The sequence below is a fragment of the Lycorma delicatula genome, chromosome 4 (assembly GCF_047948215.1).
Source record: "Lycorma delicatula isolate Av1 chromosome 4, ASM4794821v1, whole genome shotgun sequence".
Classification (NCBI taxonomy): domain Eukaryota; kingdom Metazoa; phylum Arthropoda; class Insecta; order Hemiptera; family Fulgoridae; genus Lycorma; species Lycorma delicatula.
In genome coordinates, this window is record NC_134458.1 from 17,249,632 (window position 1) to 17,268,226 (window position 18,595).

Sequence of the window (18,595 nt, forward strand, 5' to 3'; positions counted from 1 at the left end):
AAAAATATTAACATATTAGGTTATACATTACAGTTTTATGCGTACTTTACTTTCTGTAACAATAGATTCAGTTGTCTAATAGAATACTCAAATAATGAATTACCGGTCACAGAAAAATTCTTAGAGCAGAAAAAATTGCCATAAACTTAAAAGTTATTCATAAATTTATAAATCTACCAAAAATTAACTTTATAAATAAAATTAAAAAATAATTAAATAAATAAAGATAAAATTATTAAGTTAATGTCCCAAACCTAATGGGATTTGAAACTTGGATTATTTTCCAACAAAAAATGGACATGTTACCGCTCTGCCTTGGCGATCATTAGATACTTTAAATTTTTAAATTATACCCACATAATGTGCCTCTTCATTTATAAAAATATGCAGCATTGTTTTTAAGTATGAGAAATACTTTTTAAATTCTCATCCTTCACTTAGACCAAATTTACAATTTTCACCGATCTCAAAATAAAAATTAAATAATATTGTATTCTACATAATATAATAATAGATAAAAAGAGATAAGTGCATTAATTTATGAATAATATATTTCTTTAAAAATTTCAGATGATATATTATTTTACAAAGGGAAGAGATTTGAAGGTCACATAAAACTGCCTTTCAAATGTGTTTTTCAGCTTTAGATCAAAGGAATCAATAAGGCTTATTGAAAGTCAAACAGATAGACAGAGGCTAAATATTAAGATTTGAAAGAACTATAGATCTGAATTTTTTATCATGCCAATCATTTATTCCAATAACAGTTATAACAAGCCATGTTTTTTTGACAAAACACTTTCATTATATATGTAACAAACAAATCTATTCAGCCAATATATTACATATTTAAAAAGACGAATGTAATAGAGTCCAGTGCGTTAAATGTGGGGTAACAGTACTCCAGTGCATGTACCAAATCCAACAACAAATCCATCTCCTTGACAGTAACCTGAAACAGATATGTTTCCTGATTTAAAAAAAAAAATCAGTTATTCCTAAAAATTCACACTGATTTATTTAAAATAGAATTAAGAGATTTTCTTTTACAGAACCGATATTACTCTGTTGATGTGATTTTACTTGTATAAAGTTTTTTTAAGGTTTCCCTCAACTCATCCAGGCAAATACTGGGGCAGTTTCTTTATTTATCCAGGGAATAGTACACTTACATATACTTAATATTATATATATAATGTCAAATATGTATAATTACGATGATGTACAAATAAAATATGCATTTATTCAAATTATCTGATAGATCTAATTATCAGATATACATACACATTTATGTCTGTTTATTGCAAGCGATAAAAATTTTAAGTACTTACAATAATGTTTGTTACAAGTATGCAGCATTTACGTGCACTATTAAAACCAACAATTTGTGTACAAGATAAAATACTGAATATTGAATGGAAGTAAATTACTACAATTTTATTCCTTTGGGGCCAATGAAATGAAGTAATATCTGATTCTACGCTAAAGTTAGTATGTACTTGTAAGTATGTACATAAGGATTTCTTAGTGTTATGCTAGTAAATTGTAGAATGTATCATCTGTAAATTAAAATATAAGAAGTTTTTGAAACTTTTAAAAATGAGAAAAATATACTTCAGTAGGCTGGAAATAGAGTGGCTATTTAGAAAATCCTTTTAGTTTTACTGGGATGAGTGAAAAAATGTCTTTATTGTAAGCTTATTTCATTAGTAGAATATTTTTGTCAGTTTTTTAGTGACCAGCATTCGTGGAGGGTATGTGAAAGCTACAAAACATGTAATCCACACAATTCCTTTTTTTCATATAAATAGAGTGAAGGGAAACATGGGGTTTATAGGAACACTAAAATGTGTTTCTTGAAAATTTTTGAGGTGGCAAACCATGCTGAATTTCTAGCTTCACGTCGGACATAAAAGATGTATAAAAGCTAGAGAATCCAATCTTTACTCCATTCCACTTTCTTAGGATCATATTAAGGGGAAAATTGTGATAACTTCAGCCAATAAAGTGAATTAAATAGATTATTCTTGGCAAATTTCAGGCCCATCATCTTAATTATGTAAGAAATATGCTAGTTCCGAAGAAATCGCTTTTGTTTATGTTTTGTCATATGAGTGTATTTAAAAGTAAATTACTATTACAGTATCTGTACTTGTAATCCAAAAAATATTTCACACAGCGCAAAAAGCCTTACGCCAAAATTTAGTTGAATTATTTATAGTTCAGTTGGATGTTTTCACTCGCTATACAGTTATAGATAGTGACAGGAGTTTTCCTTAAAGAAGCTTGAACTTGTTCTTAGGTGATTGTTATGCTTCTCAGGAAAAACAGTTTCTCATGGTATATATTTGAGCTGGCCATTGTCAAATCATTGATCAGTAATATGTTCCTCCATTATGGATAAAGATATCCTTAGGAATTGTGAACAGAATGTGATATTCACAGGAATTGTGTTCACTGTATGATGTACTCCTTTCGGTGGATTTGCTTATATTGTTTCATAATCCCTGCATGGATAGACTGTTATTTATTCATTAGTAGCCTTTTAATCTTGATCTTTTCATATCCAGTATTGTGCTATAAGTCTTGGCTAGGCACTAACTGGAGCCATAGTAGAAATGCATGGACATTTAGTGTTATGTATCACTGATATTTGTTTGGTTTGATCTGGTTAACTCTGCCTTTGGTAATGTCAGAGATTCTGTTCCCACCCAGCAGTTTTCAGATTTGAAAGCAAGTTGAATTTAAAGATGAACAGAAGAATGCAGTTTTCTTTCAACTGGTCTCTGCTACATATTAATAAACAAAAACAGGTCATCTCTCTAGTAACTATTTTTCTATTACATCTGGTACTGTAAGTCAGAGACTTTGCTGAAATATCTAAGAAATATGTGAGAATATGGGAATATTCTCACATATAGTAATAAGATAAATTTTGTAATACTGTTGTAAACTTCACTTTTTATATTTTTAGTAATTATTAACTAATATTTAGTCCTGGCCATCAAATCAGCACTGCAATTGACCTAGAACTAAGTATGTAATTATTATTTCCATCAAATAACAGCCTTTATCAGTGAATTCCAGTTGTAATAAACTCAAATGAAGATGAAATCATGATGTTTGTGTAGACTTATGAACCTCACTGGATCATGCTTAGGATGTGTGAAGTGGTACAGTTATTGCTTCTTTGACATTTGTGTGGTTTGCTGGATACAACTTAAAACTGGGTCTAACTTCTATCTATTCATGCACAAGCTAAGAACCAATTCTTTGCATTGGCAAATACAAAATATTTAGCTTTAGGAGATTCCCTTTTTAATCCTTTAGGGAATGATTGTTATTACAACTTAAAGAGATTTCAACTTTAATCATGTTCGCTCTCTTAAGGATGTTTTTAAGGAAAATTCCAAAAACTGGAATTAAAACTCTTAATAATCATTTTAGCATATATTCCTGACAAATTTCCATATTACATCTCAACTGCAGAAAGAGCATATATGTGCTGTCTTGAAAAATCAGATACATCCCTTTTCACCTATTTTTGGATGGGTGAGTAAAAAAATTCCTTTTTACCATTAACTTACTACCTAAGTGGGATGCTACTGCCAATTTTTCATGATTCCATTTCTTCTGATTAAGCATCCATTATCAACCCCTTTTCAGTGTAAATCCTTAGGAATTATTAACCAAAATAATTTTGCTAAGTTTTCCTATAGCCTTCTCAAATTTCTCTTTCCTACAATCTTTGTAATCAATCTATGAAGGCTTTCTCATGTATTTTTAGATAAGTCTGTATCCCTCTTCACTCCCTTAAAGACGATTAAAAAAAGTCCCTTCTTAGCTACAGCTTACTACTAAGAGAAACACCTCTACTAAGATCAAGTAACAGATATTTTGGCATAAACAACCCTACACAACTCCTTGCAGTTAGGTAATTAGAGTAATTTTACCTTACTTTACCAAAAAAAAAACCCCTTCAGGGATTAATTTTTACTTCCTATCTTTTCAAGAGACTGGAGAATAGTGATGAATAAAGTAATAAGTACTTTCCCATTTACAAGTTTGTTGGAATCCTCTCATTCCTTAGTGATAAGTGAACTTAGCATTTCTAGTAAGGGAAGCTTCCCTCTGCCAGTTTTTAAATTTTCAGGCTCTTTTGATATTAATATTTCTTTTTAATTTTACCCTTTAAAAGTAGTTAATTACTAACAATTTTTACTCAGTTTTTAAGTTAAAGTTTAATACAGTATATACATCATGTTTTAATCATCACATTTAATTTTCCAGAATACTGATCAGAAAAATATCTCTGACAACATCTTAAAACATATTTTATATCCATCCGAGTAAACAATAAAAGAATAAAATAAAACAAGTAAATTAAATAAAATTCATCATTTTAATAAATCTTTAGTGATTCAAAAGTAATAAGTATGTAACAATAGAAATACACTTTTTTAATCTTTAGAATAATTTAATTATATAATTTATTTTTGGTTATAATAATACTTATAGTAACACTATAACTATAACAGTATACTTGTAAATGATATGTGTAATTATTACTTTAATCCTCAATCATATGCATCCAGCACAAAGAATATGACAAGTTTTTTATTTATCCACAATTTTTGATAACAGTTATACATCAACTGTAAATTTTTGTATCTTTATTTTTATGCATCTTGTTTTTATACCTTTATATACAAGTATATCAAATATTATATGTTTTAATATGTCAAATCATGTTATTTTGTGGCTTGTTTATTACACCATTGCGTGTAGTGACATAAATGTTTTATGGACCATTAGTTTACTTGCAGAAGAGGAAGAAATTTGTAGCCATGAAGTATGGAGCATATATTTGGTTCGTTTGTGAAATACAGTTAGAGTTTGAATGGAGTGTAAAAATGATGAAGTTGTTGAGTGATGACAATAGTATTTTATAAATTGCAGTTGGTTTGAGTTATTGTTTTTTTATGTAATGTGATTTTTTTTTTTTTTTAATCCATAACTAAAAGTAGTGGTAGTTTGTAAGATAAAGTTGTTACCATATGCAAAACAAAGTTTATACTTTAGTTAATAAATAAATAAATTATTATTTTTATATAGATGTTGGAGATAAACTTATAGTTTAATTTGAATGTTTTATTTTTTATTTTCTAAAAATCATTATGAGAAATTTTATTAATGTATCAACACTGAAAAAAAATTATGAAAATAAAACCAGGTCATCCTTTTTCACTACTTATGTTAAAGAATAGTTCACTAATACTACTTAGTACTAATTTGTTAAAAAGATTAGATTTTTTTTATCTTATTTTCTTTTTGTTTTACGGGCATCAACTTCTAAGCTTCATTAACTTCATTAGCCTTTGTCACATTATTAATAGAAGTTTATATCACCATCAGGTTTGTCATATGTAAGGGTGTAAAGGGCCCTTACATTTTATTTAAAAATACAAAAATATAAAAAACATTTAACCACAAAACACTAAAACAACACTTACAGGGTGTAAAGGCCCCCAATCGTGAAATTAAAGGAAATAACACAAGTATATAAATGGAAAAGAAAGTCTCCACAATACCAATATCTCCTTTTTACCTGTCCCCCTTATTTTATTTAAGCACCCTCGGGATGATCAGAAGCGTCGTTAAGCAGCACATCAGCACCCTAGGATGCCATGGCAGTTACTCCTCGCATAAATAGTTTCATAGGATGTAACCTTTTAGGTTCCCCACTCCGCGTCATAAAAGCAATCTGACCACCTGTTCAGGACAGCCAAAGAACCTCTCACTGGGGAGGCTGCCCTTCCTGATCCTGATCTACTTGGCTTCAGGCATGCCTTGTGCATACCCTTGGCCCCGCACCCTGAGTCCATGCTTGACGGTTACAGGACTACCTCTAATCACTATACGCGCCATGCTTTGAGACTCCTGTTGTAATCATAGAAGCTACTCCCTTACACATTCTTTAACACAGCTTGAATTTACTTACAACCATTTTAGTAGTTCACTGGCATGTAGATAAGTAACTATTTTGCCTTCATTTCCAATTTCAAAATCAGTAGCAATAATATTTTCAAGATCAAACCTCTTTCTGAGGTCTTGTATGAGTACAATAGGTCTTGTATTGTATACAGTATACTTTTCCATTAGATGCTTGACTGTAAGTGTTTTAATTCAAACACCGCACATTGGTCTTTCTTTGCCGGTCAACAAAAATATGAATTTGTAATTCGCATGTGACCGAATCTAAGTCTGGTCACAGCCACTTGTTCTCAGCAAGTCAACTTCACATCGCTCTTCCATTTATGTGGAGAAGTTATAACTGAGTTTAGTTTTGTATTTAATCTTCTCCAATCAGTATTCTACTTGTTTCTTATTGTATTAGTTAGACAATTTTTAAGATCCACCACCCGTACAGGAATTACATCCAAGTTATCACAGACAGTCGCCTTTCTGGCAGCTTCATCTGCGCTTTCATTTCCTGCAATACCAGCATACCCTGGAGTCCTTACAAATATGCATCGCTGTACTCGTTGATTTAAAACATATAAAATGGACAGGATGTATGCAATTAGGATATCCTTAATGTTCTTGTTCCAAATTACAACAAGTGCACTTAGAGAGTCAGAACATATTAGCACTCTTTCTTCGCAGTAGTGTTCTGTGTAGTGAAGAGTTTGCTGTATGGCAGTAAGTTCTGCCATATAAACAATGGCTATATCTGGCAGTTTCCAAAAATGAACTTCTCCATTTACATATATGGAGCATCTAACACCATGTTCAGTTTAAAAATTGTCAGTATAAATTGTAATGTGTTATTCGTAACTAGTGATGGTTGATAAAAATTTCTATTGGATAATTACTGCTGGCTTCTTTTTTATTTCTTCCCAAGAGAGATCCAGCTTTGTGTTTACCACTGGCAAAAGCCATGGTGGTATTTCTCTTGTAGAAATTGCTAATGTCTCTGGTAAAGCAATTTCATATTTTCTTGTCAATTCATGGTACCTTATTCCAGCTGGTCTGGAATAGGTGTTCATATGATGCAGTGAAAAGATGATTGCTAAAATTTTGTTATTTATATGGGTAGGAAAGGCCCAAATATTTGCTGCATATCGTAGGATCTCTCTTCTATAATGCAGTGGCATTATTCCAGCTTCGGATATTAGACTAGTCGCCAGACTAGTCTAATATCAGAATGCGCCTGTCGCGTAACTTATTCTGCTATTATGTATTACATCTAAATTTCTTAAATGTGACTTCCTAACAGATGAATATACAATACATCTGTAGTCAATTTTCAGTTGAACCAATGCTTTATACAGCCTCAATATTATTTCTTTATCTGAGCTCCAATTGATGTTGGATAAACATTTAATAATGTTTAGGACATTTTTGTATCTATCACTCAATTCCTGTATATGTAATCCCCATGTAAGGGATTTACCAGTAACAGACCTAAAAATCTCACACTATCATTATATTCTATTGGACTGTCATCGATGGTAAAAATAGGACTTTGTTGAGGAATTCTCTTCCTACAGAAGTGTACACAGCATGTTTTTCTGGTGAAAATTAGAATCCATTATTCCTCACAACTTCATTAAGGGCATTAATCGCTTGTTGTAATTTGTACTTCACCATAGCTGTCTTGTTGGTGGCATACACAATTGCCAGATCATCAACATAGACACTTTTGCTAATTTCTACTGGAATAGCTAATACTAGTTTATTGATGGCAATCATAAACAAAGTACTACTCAACGGCAAACCTTGTGGAATGCCATTTTCCAAACTTTTTTGTGATGAACATTCGTTGTTGACGCATACTTGGAAAGTATGGTCATTCATATAGTTGTTGAGTAAAACTGGCAAATTGCCACATTCATGTAATTGGAGCTATATTCCATGTCGCCAGGTCATATTGAATGCCTTCTTCAGATCAAAGAAGACTCCGAAATAATGTTTTCTTGTGATAAAGCTGTTATATTGGATGTTCTTTCAGCTGATCATTTGATCAGTATAGAGAGGTATTGTCGAAAACCTACCTGATGTGAGGATTTTCTTTTTCTAAAATTCAAATGAGTCGATTATTTATCATTTTTTCAAATATTTTTCCCATAGCGCATGTCAAAGAAACAGGACGGTAACAATTGGGATCTGTCAAATTTTTATCTTTTTTATTTATATTTTTATCTCATCACTTTACTACAGTAGTATTGAACAGTGACTGGGTAGAAGCTGGAATGTATCAATTTTAACAGCACATTCAATTTTGGCATCATGACAAAAAAGAATTGAAAGAGTTATGAAATAATTTTTTTTAGTGTTATATTAATTTGGTTGGTTAGTAACTACAAAACTTAATAGTTTTATTTAATTCATTAAATATTATTTCACTGGTCAGTTTGATGAAATGTGATAATACTAAAATTAAAAAAAAAAATGTAAATTACTCGCTTTTACGTTAATGGAACTTGTCCTTCCAAGGGTCTTTCAGAGCTAGTTAGCAACACCTACAGTGATATATCTAGGACAATTGTTGTCACTGTTGTCCATCTTTAAAAGATTAGGAAACTCCTGTAATATGCTGTAATGAAATAACATATCTGATCTAGATTTGGTTAGTTCATTTAATATATTTTCAAATATACAGAGTTTATAAATTTCAAATTGTTCAAATATATAGCAATCTGGAATTTTTGCATATTATACTTAATTTCTATATATGCATGTCCTGTTTCTGTGAGGTGAATTGCAGAAGTTAATTCTGTTGCAGTGTGTATTTAATGCAATAGTTTGTTTAAAGTTAATGTAATCACACCAGTTTAAATTATATATTGCTAGGAAACATGTATATACTTGTCCAAAAAATAACAACCAACCACCAAAACATAGTACAGAAAAACCTAAAAAAATTAATACCAATAGTCAACTTTCACAGGAACTCACATTATCAGTCAGTACACAATTCTATAATTACATCAAACAGATAACAAAAAAGAAACAAAACCTAAAAATGTAGAAAACATAAACACTCTGAAAACCACAAAATTCATAATAACACTACTCCACTACCATTATTGGAATGATGTAAATTTAAAATATCACACATCTCTGTTTGCAGTCATTGTTGCCAACTGCTACAATCTACTCTGTCTTTATTTAAAATATCATCTTCAAATACAATCTGTTGGTTCACCACTCCATACTTCTGTTTCTAAATTTTATTTTAATATTATTATTACAATCAGTATACTATGCTTACATTGCAACAAATGGTCTGCCACATTAAATGGTCTGTGACACCTCTCTTTCTTTTTCTGTAAACATTGTAATGTTCCATAAACCTTTTAAAAAGATCTGCTAGTTTTTACCAGTATAAATTTCAATACATTCATTATATTTAATTTTTAATTCTCCCCTTAAGTCCTCTCCATCATTTTTATTATTGTTATTCCTTAAATATTTTATAATATGGTTATTTGGTTTATTTTTTACATTTATTTTTATCATATACATTAGTAATCTTTTTTTATTATTTTATTTTTATAACTGTAATCTAAGAAAAAACTATTACTAATCTCAGTTTTATTCTCTTGTAGTAGTTTTGTAAAACTATCATGGTTCTTCATATTCTGCTTTTTACAAATCTTTTCTATAATTTTATCATCAAAGTGATGTTTCTATATTATTGTTCATGTTTATTTCAATTTCAGTATCTGAAAAATGTAGTTTTCTGTTATTTTCCATTTCACATGTAAATTTTAGATTTTCCTTATAATTATTAACTTTATTTAAAATGATCAAATGTTCATTATTTATAACTGGATTATATATGACCAAAATATCATCTATACATCTTACCCAAAATAGTACTTTGTGTGTACTCAATATATCATTAACTATAATACTTCCAAAATTTTATATGAAATCTCAGACATAATTGCAGGTACAGGTGATTCCATTGGTAATCCTTCTATCTGTGAATAACAGTTGTTCTCATATTCAAAATAATTTTCAAGACAAATATTCCATCCAATGGTGATCAATGCATTACTATATTCTGTGGTTTCCTTTAAATTATTTTTTATTATTTCTATTTTTTTATCAACTGGTATATTAGGGTACATCTTCATGATATCATAACTTATCATTTAAGTGAAACTGTTAGCTTTAATAGAATTTAATTTATTTATGACTTCATAACCATTTTTATACTGTTTATACTCAAGATTCATTTTTATTCTACTACTTTTAGTTTTACTACTTTTTTAGCTATAAAATATGCAGGAGCCGTTTTAAAATTTATTAATGGTCTATTAATATTTATTAATAGGATTATTTATTTTAGTAACTCCCGTACTCCAATCTTGTGTGATAACCTAATTTATTATTGTAATTAAATATTGATTTATATTTAGATATTAAATCCTTCAATCTTTAAATATTTGTTTGTCAGGTCTTTTATCACTTTAAAATCATTTTCTTCAATGTAATTATCCACAAGTTTTTTGTACTTATTTTTATACATAATAATTGGTGTATTAGTCTTGTCTGATTTTAATAATATTAGATAATTATCATTAAACTTAATTTTTAGTTACATCATTTCAGTAATGGTAATGGAGTTGTGTTGTTATTCTAAATTTTGTGGTTTTTAGTGTTCATGTTTTCTAAATTTTTGTTGCTTTTTTATTATTTGTTTGATGTAATTAAAAAATTGTTACCAATTGATGATGAAAACTCCGCAAAAATCAGCTATTGGTATTAATTTTTTTTAGATTTTATCTGTTAATGTATTTTGGTTGTTAAGTTGTTATTTTTTTAATTTAATTAGCACAGTGGTCAATATGTTGATGAACTATTTGAATTGTCATAAAAGTATATATATATATATATATATATATATATATATAATCTTGGAGAATACACAAGTAGAAATGACACTGTGATAAACTGCTTCATCACAGTTGGAATAATAATCCAGTTAATATGCACACTATTATTTTGTAAGTGATTCCATTTTTAATAAAAACAATAATTCCACCACTCAAACTGACCATTTTCTACTATTTCCTGGCAACATTACTCACAACCTGATAATATTTAAACAGAGAGATACTACACCAAGGGATATCTCCGACCAGTTCTTGTTAAGGCAAATAATACCAAATGAGTTAATTACCCTCTCTTGATCATTATCCATCAATAACATGTTAGAAATTCTTTTTATATTCCAATATAATACACTAAACTTTTGGAGAGAATAACTTTTTTTTTCTGTTTAGCCTCCGGAAATCACCATCAGGTATTAACTTCAGAGGATGAATGAAGATGATATGTATGAGTGTAAGTGAAGTGTAGTCTTGTACAGTCTCAGGTCGGCCATTTCTGAAATGTGTGGTTAATTGAAATGCAATCACCAAAGAACACCGGTAGCCACGATCTAGTATTCAAATCCGTATAAAACTTTACTATGATTTGAATGTTGGAACTCTCGACTTTAAAATCAGCTGATTTGCGAAGACACGTTCACCACTAGACCAACCTGGTGGGTTTGGAGTGAATAACCTGAATCCACTGTATGTGTTGTCACTAAGTCTGTTTGGCAATATCGGATTTGGCACTAAAAAATGATTCAAAGGACCCTAACACATTCTTTAATTTTTTCTTCTTCCTAGCCACTGTAGATGCCATAATACTCCCTAAAGCATCTGTTTCTAAGCCATCATAAGCTTCAGATTCCTTGAGATGGCTTGGGCTCATTTTGTGATCTTGATTTAAAAGTTGTTTTCACTCCCTGTAATGCCAGCTGGCAATTCTTCACTATTCTTAACGAAAATATATTTGTTCCTATCCCAAGTATGAACACGTAGTAAATCGGTTTTCAAGCGCTTAAGACGCTTAAAATCATTTGTAATTAGATGGTGACATACATAGTAGCTCTGGAAAGTTCCCAAACTAAATTTCTGTACTCGATACAAGTAGTGCCATCTCTTGGACAACCAGGAACTATGTAGTGCGATGTCTGACCAGTGTGCATACAAAATTTCATCACTCCAATCTCGAGTTATATTCGACCGCGTACGTTGTGTTCACGTGACCCTGTGCGAGCTCGCGACATGGAACAGAGAAGCGCAATAAAATGTTGTGTTCAACTTAAAAAATTTTTTGTTGAAACTTATTCTACGATACAGCGAGCATTCGGTGATGAAGCCGCATCTCGTACTACAACATACATGTGGTAGAAATGATTTAAAGACAGTAGAGAGTAGTTGGATGACGACGAACGAAGCGGGAGACTGTCAACAGCTGTCCACGACGAAAACTTTGCAAAAGTGCGCGCGCTCCCGCTCGAACAACCTCATCTTACCCTTCAGGCCATAGCAGAAAAGCTAAACATCGGTAAAGATGCGGTACGTACAATTCTAACAGAAAAAATCAACCGCTGAAAGGTGTGCTCTCGTTTCGTTCCACACTTCTTGACCGAAGAACAAGAACAGGTGCGTCTTTCTTGCGCTCAAGACTTCCTTGAACCTGTCCCCAATTGTAACTGGGGAGGAGAGCTGATGCTTCACATATGATCCGCAAATGAAGCGTCAATCCGCTGCTTGGTTTAGTCCTGGAGCACAAAGACCGGTGAAAGCCAGGCAGCAAAAAACAAGAGTGAAAATGATGTTGATTCTTCAGCTCAAAGGGCCTGATTCATCATGAATTTGTCCCAACTGGTCAAACCGTGAATTTTAAATTCTATTTAGAAGTAATAAAACTCCTGATGTGTCTCATTCATTGAATCCGGCCCGAGTACTGGGATCCAGATAGTTGGACTCTCTTGCACGACAATGCCCCAGTACACATGTCAACAGTTTTAACACTTTATTACGCCGCAAATCAAATCACTGTCTTATCCCACCCGACTTGGTTCTAACAGACTATTTTCTGTTCCCAAAACAAATTGAAGATGAAAGGCGGTTTTTTGACGACATTCCGGCCATCCAAAGGGCTTGCACCGAGCAGTTGAAGGTAATCCCACAAAGTGTTTTCTCCAGAGCGTTTCACGTGCTCTTCCGGCGCTACAGCGAGTGTATAACTAAAGAAGGGTTCTATATAGAAGGCTGATGTAAGTAAATTTGTTTACCTTATAATCTGCATTTTTATTTAAGTTAGTTCAGGAATTTTTCAGACATACTGTGTATTCAGATACGTACACAACTTAATCCATTTCAAGGTGTTTATTATTTTTTTTAGTTCTTGCTAGCTTAATGAATTTTCCTTTTTACAGCTGGAAACAAACTTTAAAATGATAGATTCGTGGACATGTTGTTTGCATTAATCTTATAATAGTTATCAACATCTTTTTTACTTAATCAAAACAAATCACATTACATAATGAAGTAATTACATTATATATATTGTCATTTATCTTTATAGGTATATTTGAAATCTTTACACCATTATACTTTGTATATTGTTACAGTAATTCAGACTTCAGAGAAAAAATGTCATCCTTCAGTACTTTATTTTCTTTTTTCGTCAATGAATTATCTTTTTACATCCTCTGATATCTTCTCTAATAGAAGAAAAGGAAATATATATTTCTTTTTTAAATAAGAATATTTCATTTTTAAAGATTTGAATACATTATTTATAGTTTGTAACAGTTATAGCTTGTTTATGTCGTATGAAATGATATCATATCATATGATATGAAATATCATAATGAAAGGGACATCTCTTCACAGTTATTATCCAGTATTATTTATTGAGGTTTTGCTTGTATTCATTGTTAAATGCTTTTAGAAGTAATAAATCTTAATAAAACTTTTACAGATAGATAAATATTATTGTTAATGAGTTTAATGGCATTTTATCATTTATTCTATAAATAAATTCATTTATTTACATAAATACCTGATGACCTTCGACTATTTCTTTTAACCAAGTAAAATATTGTCAAAGTTCAGTTCATCCAGCCAGGCAAATACTTTTCCCATTCTCTTCTCACAAATAAAAATCTGTTTCTTTATATCACATCAAATACAGTCAATTTTTCATTAAAAATTGGTTATAAATTTGAATATTTTGAAACAAATCACACCATTTCAAAAACCATTAAAAACTGTATTAGAAGAGAGTACTAAATTCAAATGACATTTCTATAAAAAAATCCACTAAGAAAATAAGAAAAACTTGAACTACTTTAAGTGATGTTACCAGCTTAAACACGTTGACCAAACTCCTCATAAATCTAACATCACTAAAAATCTAATACATTAATATATATTTTACTACATCATACTCAAGGTATTTCCTAATCTTTGAAACACGGGCACCATTTACGACAATCCTACTGAATACTCCAGTGAAGAGGAGCTAATAATTAACTCTGAAAGTACAAGTTCCATTAATTTAAAAATGGTAATTTTTAGTAAATATTATTTGTTACAGTAGGATTACTCTTTAATATTACCAGCAGAGGTTATTTTTGTTTTGAGATTATAGTTTTGAATTGTAGTTTTAAAAAGCAGTTAGGCCAATAAAACTACAATGGATAATCTTGTACAATGACAGATTAATCTTTGATGAGACAGCCCAGTTAAGTGAACACCAATAATAAAGTAACTTATTAATATGGGAGTCATCACAGTTTTCTATTATTTGCAAGTGAGATTGCTGTTTTATTCTGAAATCCGTGAACTATGAAATTATTTAATAGATGATATTGTGTTTCTGTTTATCATATGTCAAATGCCTGGATTGTAAAGCACCTCTGATCGATATTTTATTTCAAAAATGTTTAAAATTTTGCTCCGGCAGTAGACTGATATCCCATATATACCAGGAGAATAATACCAAATAGATCTTGATGGTGTGTAGCATGTCTGACAATTGCTTTACCTATAAGTAAACTTAATTGAATAATATTTATAATAAAATACATATTGCACCTTTCATTATAACTTCATCACCATCTGCAATTGATTTTCTTGTCTCTCCATTCGTTAAAATTATTGGTTTTTCTCCATTCCAAGATATTTCAAGCATTGATCCATATGAGTTTGGCTCCTAGAATACACATGTAATAAAAAATGGAATAAACTTTCATAAATAAACATTAGCTGAAGGAATCTGTAGTTTTAACTTAGATTATCTAAATATTAATTAAATGAGTGTAACATTAACAATTAATGTAAAATAAAATAATATATACAGTATTGATATATTTCAATATATTTAATTTTATTTATTTCATAATTTAGTTTATGTATGTCATACATTTTATGTAACTATTTTCATAATTTTTATTTTATTTAATAAAAGCAGTTGCATAATAACTACACAATTTATTAACAGTTTAGCTCCAGATTTTTTGTAGCTTTTTTTAATCTATATTCATACTACTCTTCAGTTTTAATACACCTTTCCTTTCTTAATTTGATATATGAAGATATTGAACTTTTTTTGTAAAACAAATTTATAATCTCAGCTTCCACTCTACATTGAAGTCTGTTGGTATGGTAAAGATTTAACAATGACTTATATTAATCAGTTCTAATAATAATTATAATATTCTATATCAGCAAGTAACATTTAATTGGTATTTATTAGTAAACCAACTGAACATTTTCCTCACAATAGTTTTGAAAAAATAACAATTTTTTTTCTCTTTATCAGAAGAGCTGCTGAGTTCAAAAAAGTGAATATAAATGAATTCATATAAATTCAGAAAATCGCTTTTAAGAGAAATTCATAAATATTTTAATTATTAAATAGAAAATAAATAAATAGGAAATAGATAAATAAACCTTTTATTTTGATCGATACATTATATAGATCATGTTAGGAATAGGTAGATGTACTACAGCATACATAAAAAAAGAAACTTCTGTGGATAGATCAAGGGAAACTGCAGTAAAACCTTGACTGGAGCAGCATTACAAAATACACAGTTAATAATAAAATAAAAATTAGATGCGATTAAAGTCCATATTAACTGTTTAAAATATAAACACATGAAATAATGTTAAGATAAATAGGCTATATGAAGATGCTAAATACTAAAAATAAATCAAGTCAGAAAACATTAATGAAAAATTATTTGAAAACATATTTACATATATGTTGAATGGGATGCAAAAAATTCAGGGTTTTTTATACTTTTAATTAGCATTAATTAGAAAATCCATTAACAGAGTTAAACTAATCTTATTTCTGTAAAATAAATTTTTTTAATTTTATTTAAAATAAATCAATAGGAATATCTTTTAAATGGATCAGTGATTTATTAAAAATGACGTTGTAGTTACAACTGCTGACAAACAAACTTTTGGGCTGGAGGCTTTCAGGAATACCAATATAACATCTAGAAATTTCCCTACAATTTTCCTATGAATTACTGAAACCACACCATTCTTTTATGATAACCCTGTATTTAAATATCAAGCAACTTATTTTCAAAATTCTTGAACCCTTTTCATCAAAAGGACCTTTTAGATCTTTAGCAGAACCTTCTTCAGTGGTAGTACTGTTTTCAATGGTGACTCTTTAAAAGACTAGGAAACTTCTAATATATGTAATCAAATAATGTATATTTCTTTTTTTTTCATTCATTATGCTGTTTTTATCAAATTTTGTAAGTTAATAAATTTCAAATTGTACAAGTGTGCTATGATCTTAAATTTTTGTGTTATTTGTAAAAAATTGCTTGCAGTGGTATATATATTTGTAAATGTGTTATTAAATGAATAAAGACAACATAGATCAAATATGAAATATTAAATAATCAACTATTAAATGGATCAAATATCTTTTTGATTATATAATAAAGGAATTTACTTTATTGTTAACAACAGTGCTGCTGTTAACTCTGATGAAGAAGGTGCAGCTAATTAGCTCCTCAGGTTCCTTGGAAGAAAAAATTCCATAATTTTGAACTGAATCTGAAGTAACATATAAAGGCATAAATTAAGTTTACTCCTTGACTACATAAGAAGATGTAAATGATTTCTTTGGGCCAATGAAACTTTGTTCATGCCTTGACTGTGCTGCAATTTCTTGCTGCTAATTGACAAATCTTTTTATTCATTGTACACTGTTTTTGTCAGGTGTACATTGTTATTTGAAAAATATTTTCCTCAGTTTTTAGTTTATTTACACATATATATATACTGTATTTATTTGTATTTTAATGTATTATACAGTAGCATGCAAATTAATCCAAACACAGGGAATTTTTTGTTTATTTCTATATTGTAGCTGCACTGCTTGATTACACCCATTTTTTAAGTTATCTGTGTTATGTGAGGTTATTGTTCTTTGGTTATTTAACAATTTTCATGTTATAAATGGAGTTTTATGAAAGTTTATTTAATTTTTTGTTACAAATTCATATTTTTGTATTTTTTGTTCTGTGTATCTTGAATATACATATAATAATAGACTTAAATCCAAGAAAGCATTTGAAAATTGTTTCTCTTTCTGAGCATACCAGTATGACACAATGAAAGATCTTCTGAGTGTGGTGTTGAACTAGGACAGTCAATGCTACTTTAAAACAATTTAAAAAACTGTTTCTTTTCACTTCAAAGGAAAGTCAAATGTGACCGTAAAAGAAAAACTACTCCAACATAGGATAAGTTGTTAGTGAGAAAAAATAAATTTGATTTAAAATTTTATGTTTTCCAACAAATCACATTTTTATGCTCAGGGGCAAAGGGTTCAGTATGTTAGAAAAGCATCAGATAAAAATACATCATCGGCTCATATCCAAAAATCAGTTAACATCCCCGGAAAAAAAGGTTTTGGGAATGTTTCACATTTGAAGACCCTTGTCCATTACTTCCAGTAGATGGCATGTTATAAAGTGATGGATATATCAAAATTCTGAAAGAAAGAGTTGTGATAACTTCAGACCAAATTCCCACAAGACAATGGAGTGTTCCAATAAGATTTGGCACCATGCCATACTGCCAAAAAAATGGAAAAGTTTTTCAATGAACAAAATATTAAAGTTCTTCCATGGCCAGGCAACTCTCCAGACTTAAACCCAATTGAAAATATTTGGGCAATAGTCAAAAAACAACTTTCAAAACTGGATTACATTTCCGTGATTTACATGGACAAGCAGAAAGACGAGGTCGCCCTTTCCATGGTGTGGTTGGGGTTGTTCCCGGTGACATAATGAAGCATGAATCAGTCATCATCGGCAGAGAATAAACAATGAGTCATGCGGGTAAATACATCATTTTCTACGATTCATCCACAGGGGAAGAGAATGCTGTAGTAGTTATTCTGAAAGCACTGAAGAAGGTACTTGAATCGGTAAAGAAGGCAACCTTCATGTTACCTAGAGGTAGATTAGGAAATCTTATCAGGAAGATACTAGTGTATCTAACTAAAGATAGAGTAGACCAGATACACATCTTAATCCCTAAGCCAGAAGCTTCAATTCAAGAGACCAGAGGTCCAGGTATTCAATGCACCACCCCACCATTGGAAGACAACCAGACAATAGTGAAGGCAGAGGGTAGATACTATGTGGATCTCTTGAAAACCATAAAGCAGACTGTGACCCAGGAAGAGA

The 18,595-nt window shown here is 30.2% G+C and overlaps 1 protein-coding gene across 1 annotated transcript in view; it reads right to left on the reverse strand.

Annotated features, from left to right (window-relative positions):
• Positions 1-732: 732 nt before the first annotated feature.
• Positions 733-18,595, reverse strand: part of Faa (fumarylacetoacetate hydrolase) — a 93,644-nt gene continuing 75,781 nt past the window's right edge. The window contains exons 8-9 of the mRNA XM_075362406.1: positions 14,961-15,078; positions 733-952 (exon numbers count right to left, since the gene is read on the reverse strand). Coding sequence (XP_075218521.1) covers positions 882-952; positions 14,961-15,078 — 189 coding nt within the window. The 3' untranslated portion in view covers positions 733-881. The remainder of the gene's footprint in view (positions 953-14,960; positions 15,079-18,595) is intronic.